Consider the following 6,501-nt stretch of genomic DNA (forward strand, 5'->3'; position numbering starts at 1 on the left):
AAGTAGAGGGACTGTTAGCGATCACTGAATGTAGTATCTGCCATCAACACCAGTCATATTACTAGGGCTGGCACAATGTTTATCAAGCTTCATTTGTAATTGTAATACTTTGCTTTAAACCACTATTGGTAACATACACATATACATATAGAAAGTGGTGATGTTCTTAATGGTGGAAAAAGTAGTATAGCTGAATGAGTACATTTAACTGCATGTTTACATTAATAGTGCCTTGCTATTCAAATCAGCATTTTAAGACTTTTTTTTCAAACACAGAGTGATGCATGCTGGGTATTATGCTGTTTGGCGCGTGACGTCATCACCAGTAATACACTCGGAAATGGTATGAAATAACGCATCTGTACAATGTATCATTTTCAGTCATAACATGGAAGTGTAACCGTGCCGGACATTGGCTGGAAACAACTTTTTGGACTGGTTAGAGTCGCGGTTGGGAGTCGTGGGAGTGGCCAACAGCGGTGTCCGGTTCTAAACTCCCACGTGGTGGGCGACTTGAGCTTTACTCACCACCACAAACTTCACTTGTGCTCGACTCATGCAACAGGGTGGGCCGCGGAGTGGAGCACACTGACCTCAGCAACATGCCGTCTTACCCACTCGACCAGTTCGCTGGCCTGGATCTGGACAAGATTATGTGCAAGGTAAAAAAAAAAAAAAACACCATATTAGCGTGTCATGTTGTTAGTTCACCTAAACTACTAACTGTGCTAACGTCATATGTGTGGGTATATTATCTAGACAGAAAGTTAGCTTGGGCAACATGCTAACGTGTCAAGCTGGTCGCCCATTACGAATAATAAGCTGGCATGCTTTCACTCAGATATAAATATCTAACTTTAACACACTGCTAAACTCCACTTTAGCGTCATTTTAAAGCAACAGAACTACAGCCAGATGTTCATTAATAATCGTGTTTTCAAGTTAACATGCTAAAACTTGATCACGTGGGCGTAGGGTATAACTTTCTAAGTCGGCTTAACTTTACCTTGAATCACTATTTCTCTTCTTTGCCAGTGCAGGGTGCGATAATAAAGTAATCATGTGGTTGTAAAAGAACGATTTAGAAGTGTTGACAGCGTTGGTGTCTGTATGAGAAATTGGGTAGTCAGCTGATTTATGTGCAAATCCCTTCAGGAGTGAGCAAATGAGTTGAGTGCCTTAGCTCAAATTGAACACTCAATGAAGCAAACATCCACTCTCTGCTAACATGCTACAGTTGCACTTTTTCAACCCCCACTGTGGATTGCATTTCAATAGATGGTCAGTTGGCAATGTTATTGTTTTATTGCTTGAATGCAAATTGCTATAAGTTTTTCGAAACTGCAAACACAATGGAACCACGGTTAGCGTCTAACTTTAATCACAATGTACATGAACTGAATACATTTTTTGCCACACAAAATAATGTGAATCCACTGCATCACCTATCTATGATGTCATCAGCGGTTGACTCTGAAATACCAACACAAAGCACATTTTTATAGTTTAACAGTTAAATTTTGACATGCATAAAACACTTAAGCATGAAATGCATATATACATATAATTAATGAAAGGGATAATTAACATTTAAGGTTACTTTTACCTTCATTGAAGATGTGCTCCCATAGACAGACATGATGTGGCAGTGAGATCAACCACCACTACCATCTTCCTGTTTTGCCATGGCTTATTTCTGAGTTATCTCTTGAATTCAGTACTATAGTGTTTTTCAGCAAATAACCCAAAATGGAGCAAAAGAATCATCATTTGGACAAAGGTGAGAAACACTATTGAATTCAAGAGGTGTATAACAGGAAGGTGGTGATTCATGCGGGTGGCGGGAGTCAAGTGGCATCCAGCTTTGAGGCACATTACCACACCTATTATGTTGGTGTGTAGCACTTTGTTACAAACATGATTCGGCAACCGGATCAGCCCGATCTCGTGGTGGAAGCCGATGATATCTGATTTTCAAAAATACAGCCGATTGGCCGCCGATCATGAAGATTGTATTGGGACATCCCATGGTGATGTTGATCTCGCTACCACATCATGTCTTTGGGAAGAGTCACATTCACAAAGAAGGTAAAAGTAACCTTAAATGTTCATTTGTTTTTAATTTGTCATTTATATTCATTTAGAATTGTTTTAACAGGAATTGCTAACAAGGAAGGGCATATTTGAGATCTACAATAGGAACACAGTGGGAGTGGTGCAGTGTTATTACTAACACAACAAGACGAGCAGAATATTGTACTCTAACTGGAGAATGCACTCAAACCAAAGGAAACATTGTTTATAAATGTTGTATGTTTGCAGAAAAATGCTCTTTACATTGGGGTGGACACACACTGAGGTTCCACTGTAAAAATGTACAATGATGGTTGCAATTGTGCTTCCCTCATATTTTGCAGCCTTATTCGCAAATATGTCTTTTGTATTTCAAGGGAGATACTTTTTATGACACTGGGGCCATTTTTCTGTCTTTGTGCAGCAATTGTTGAGCCTTGATCTGAAGGATCCGGACAATCCGCTGTCATCGCTCAGCAGAGCAATGAAGACACCAGGCTTCATCAGTCCGCAATGTAGCTGTGACACATCACTCTCCCTCACCAGCCTTTCCTGCCTCGACACCGGCACCCCAGACAATGTCTTTCTGTCCTCCAACATGTGGGGGCAGCAGCCAGAGAACCATAAACCTTCCCATCCTTCCAGCCAATGGCGGAAGCAAGGCTTTCTGTCTCAGCGCTCGGTCAGCATGGTGGAGACCGGCAGTACCGCAGCAGCAAGTCTAGGCTGGCCTGGCGCAGACATGATGATGATGATGATGAAGAACGGCCAGGAAAGCACCAGCCATACTGCACTGAACCCCAGCATGTCTTCATCCACCCCGTCTGTTTCCTCCGCCTCGTCCCGCTACAAGACAGAACTGTGTCGCTCTTTTACAGAGAGCGGTATGTGCAAGTATGGAGGGAAGTGCCAGTTTGCCCACGGGCCCGACGAGCTGCGTGATCTGAGCAGACATCCTAAGTACAAGACAGAGCCATGCCGCACCTTCCACACCATCGGCTTCTGCCCCTACGGGATCCGCTGCCACTTTGTCCACAACAACGAGGAGGAAAAAAATCACCTCTCCCACTCCTCTTCCTGTTTCTCCTCAAGCTTTGCCTCCCAGTCCCTTCCCTCCTCACGCTCCAACAGAATCCCTCTTATCAAACAGAGCATCAGCTTTGCCGGGTTTCCTTCTACTCCACAACATGCCATTGCTCCTCCTCTTCCTCCCTCCGCCTCTTTCACACGTGCTCAGTCTGCCTCTCCTCCTTGTGCCGACATTACTGACCTCCTCTCTCAAGTCTTCCTGGAGATGGAACCTACTACTCTGGAGGCCTCTCCTGCCCCACAGTACCAGCCCCCCGCTGCCGCAGATCCACGCTCTCGCTTCCTGCCGTCCCCAGACTCGGGTTGTTCTCCGTCTGGTCCATCTCCATCCTTGTCTCCGTCCCTGAGACAGAGCCCCAGTGCCTCGACACTCTTCTCGCAATCTCTTGGTACACGATCCCCGTCTTACACCTCTCTGTCGGACCAGGACCAGGACGGGGGCAGCTCGGCAAGCCCGCTTAGTGGATTGGATTCCTGCGGTGGCAACAATGAAGGAAAACGCCTCGCTGTCTTCAGTCAGCTCTCAGTTCCTTAGGACACACCTGAGTCGTGCCATTTAGGCGTACCAGAGACACACTGATTCTCTACCGACTTATAAATACAGCAGACACGTCATGATCATACACACATCTTTCTTACACACATAGCAACAGATACTCACTTTTTTAGGTTCCCCTATCAGGTCGACAAAATCATTCTCCGTGGGTCGGAAGTGCTACGATTCTCACTTCAATACTCTTGTGAGATGAGTCAAAGCCGACAATGTTGAGCTTTCGAGTCGGGCACATTAAGCATGGCGGGATCAGGACCATCGTGTGGCCTAACATTTTAGGAAGTGCCTTGCAGTATTGTTTTATAAGCTACGTTTCCTTCCTAACAGTGTGAGGTTTTGTTGAGGTTACGGCCTTCAGGTGGTAGGCTTTAAAAAAATGTTTTTAAACCACTTCAGAAGTACCAGAAGTGTTATTGTGCAGGTAATGTTGAAAGCTTTTCTACTTTGTTCCAGAAAGGTATGAGGGGGTGTATTTTTTTTCATTTTTTTTTCTCCCTCTTCACCAGTCAAGAGTTGCACATCTGTCTTGGTTAATGACAAAACAATCACACGGAAAATACTAAACATCAGTCTCATTTTAAAAATGACCTCTGAAATCGGATCGTATATCCATGTTGGATGCTGTAATTTTCACAATGTACTAATAATAGAAATTCAGATTGCGTTTATTCAGTAAGACAGAACAGTCCAACTTGTTTGCATCTTGTTTAATCGGTTAAGATCAAAAAGGAGCTTTTGACTTGAAGTGATCGCTCAAACATTCCAACATTTGGGATTTTGTCTTTCCAGCAGCCACTGTTCTTTCGACGAGCATGTCCCATAACTTTGTCTCATTCAGTATTGACCCTCTTTGTTCCGGTGTTGTATTGTAACTATTGCGCAGCGTTTGTTGCCTCACTTGAGACACATCAAGCGCACTGTAGCCTTTTGTATGCTAAGCCTTTTAGAAATGTTATCAGGCTCTGTTTTTGTGTGTTTAATGTATTTTGTTAGATTTGTCTGCTATTTAAAAGGACCCTTTCACCGTGTTTTTGAGGCTTGCTTAGTGTGATAGGTGATAGTCTTTAGTAAATTAATTTCTTTATAATTTATTTTAACATATTTATAGAGGACTTTGAGTTGTTAATGCTTGTATCAAGTTTAATATATTTGAGTTTATTTTGCATTTTTTGTACTGGAAATAAAGTTGTTTTTTTTTATTATAACAGTCTTGCTGACCTCATTTAGATTTTTCTGAAATGAAATGCAGTTGAGCAATATACTTGGATATCTATGCAGCATGAGGCTGTGTTAAGGATTAGTACAGTGCTAGTAACAGTTTAACCAATGGGCCACAACTACAATATCAAAGATGGTATTAGTTTTGATTTGGCACTGGCAGAGAGATATTTGATATTCGCAGTGCTTTACATTAAAATTGGTGAATTATTTTTTTAATAGCAACTTGGAGCAGTTTAATTCTACACCATTGCAAGCTACGACAATAATAAACATTTTCAACAGTAATTCTCTTCAGGGTTCAGGGTGAGCTGCAGCCTATACCAGCGTAAGCGGTGAGTTACACCCCTAAACTGATCACCAATCGCTGGATAACTATAAAATTTAATATGCAAAGTGAAATACTGACAGCATTATTGTGTGTGTGTATATAAACAGGGTGCACAGTGGATGAGTGGTTAGTCTGTAGGCCACTCAGGAGATCGAGAAGACCTGGGTTTGAATCTTTGCTTGCACATCTTTGTGTGGCGTTCTCCCTGTGCATTTCTCTTCAGGTACTCCGGTTTCCTCCCACATTCCAAAAACATGCAACATTTGAGCTGATGTGCTTTGTTGATCCACTTTAATGGCACATAAACCAACATTCTATTGTACTCTCCTTGTGGATGCCTCTTGGGCTACATTGTAGTCATCTTTAACAACCAATTTCGAAGTTCTTGTGAGTGGCCACACAGATACAAACGTAAAGGAATGTAATCTGAAATGGCCACTTTGCAGCAATGTTTGTTTTTCTTGTCAGGTTGTTTGAAAGTGACAGTATAAAGTCTGTCGGGGACATCTGTGTACTTACGTGTTCAAAGATGTGCAAAACTGAAGAGAAACAAGCACTCCCCAGGCCTGCTGGAGCCAGTGTGACAGCAGGCTGCTATGGAGATCCCATGTGGAGATAAGAAGTCTTTTGTTTGGGAGTTTAATCTTACCAAGCTTGGTCTCCCACCCATTTCCTTTCTCCCTTAACTTGCCACCAAGCCAGTCCAACCCCCCCACCCCCCTACGTCTTCCCTTTCTTTCCTTCAGTGATGTCTGCTTTCACACCGTATACTCAGTAGTTTACAGGGCTTCTGGGAGCCATTGGCTTCATTAGCACAACACTGCTTTAATTATTATTGCCTATTATTGGACTTTATGAATCCCCCGGGCGATAGCGTTTCTTTATACTTTCTTTTTCAAGTATTACACAAACGCACATGCACGAATCTATTCTGTACAAGGGAGAATGCGTTTCATCCATGCTCAGGGATTGGTCCTTCAACGGTATCTCAAACAGTGATCAACCAAATACTATGCTGTATAATATATAGCTAATTTGGACTATCGGCACGAGAATTAACAATTTCTCCAAAGAGCAATAAATACAGAGTGAAAATTTATATAAATATCTATCCCATCTTGTAACCTTTAACATGAGGGGGTGCGTGGGAGTGATCCGTTGCTGTAAAGGCATGTGTGTGTGTGTGCTCAAATGGTGTCTGTGAGCTGTATTGTATCTGATAGACATTCTCCCACAC

The 6,501-nt window shown here is 42.6% G+C and overlaps 1 protein-coding gene across 2 annotated transcripts; it reads left to right on the forward strand.

Annotated features, from left to right (window-relative positions):
* Window positions 1-313: 313 nt before the first annotated feature.
* LOC131135060 (mRNA decay activator protein ZFP36) lies at window positions 314-4,936 on the forward strand. 2 transcript variants are annotated; one of them, XM_058080870.2, is made up of 2 exons: window positions 314-662; window positions 2,498-4,933. In XM_058080870.2, exons 1-2 carry the CDS (start codon window positions 603-605, stop codon window positions 3,695-3,697), a joined length of 1,260 nt encoding a protein of 419 aa, XP_057936853.2. In that variant the 5' UTR covers window positions 314-602; the 3' UTR covers window positions 3,698-4,933. The 2 variants fall into 2 exon arrangements, with proteins under 2 accessions (XP_057936853.2, XP_078649081.1); XM_078792955.1 differs by lacking the exon at window positions 314-662 and adding an exon at window positions 2,028-2,088 and having other exon boundaries at window positions 2,498-4,936.
* The last annotated feature ends 1,565 nt before the right edge of the window (window positions 4,937-6,501 follow it).

The sequence above is a fragment of the Doryrhamphus excisus genome, linkage group LG8 (genome assembly GCF_037039965.1).
Source record: "Doryrhamphus excisus strain RoL-2023G ecotype Guam linkage group LG8, RoL_Dexc_Guam_v1.1, whole genome shotgun sequence".
Taxonomy (NCBI): domain Eukaryota; kingdom Metazoa; phylum Chordata; class Actinopteri; order Syngnathiformes; family Syngnathidae; genus Doryrhamphus; species Doryrhamphus excisus.

What these genes read in the sequence shown, in the direction of transcription:
- LOC131135060 (XM_058080870.2), top strand. Translation starts at nt 603, where the DNA reads ATGCCGTCTTACCCACTCGACCAGTTCGCTGGCCTGGATCTGGACAAG. An exon ending in TGGACAAGATTATGTGCAAG is followed by an intron (nt 663 to 2,497) that starts GTAAAAAAAAAA and finishes GTCTTTGTGCAG; the next exon opens with CAATTGTTGAGCCTTGATCT.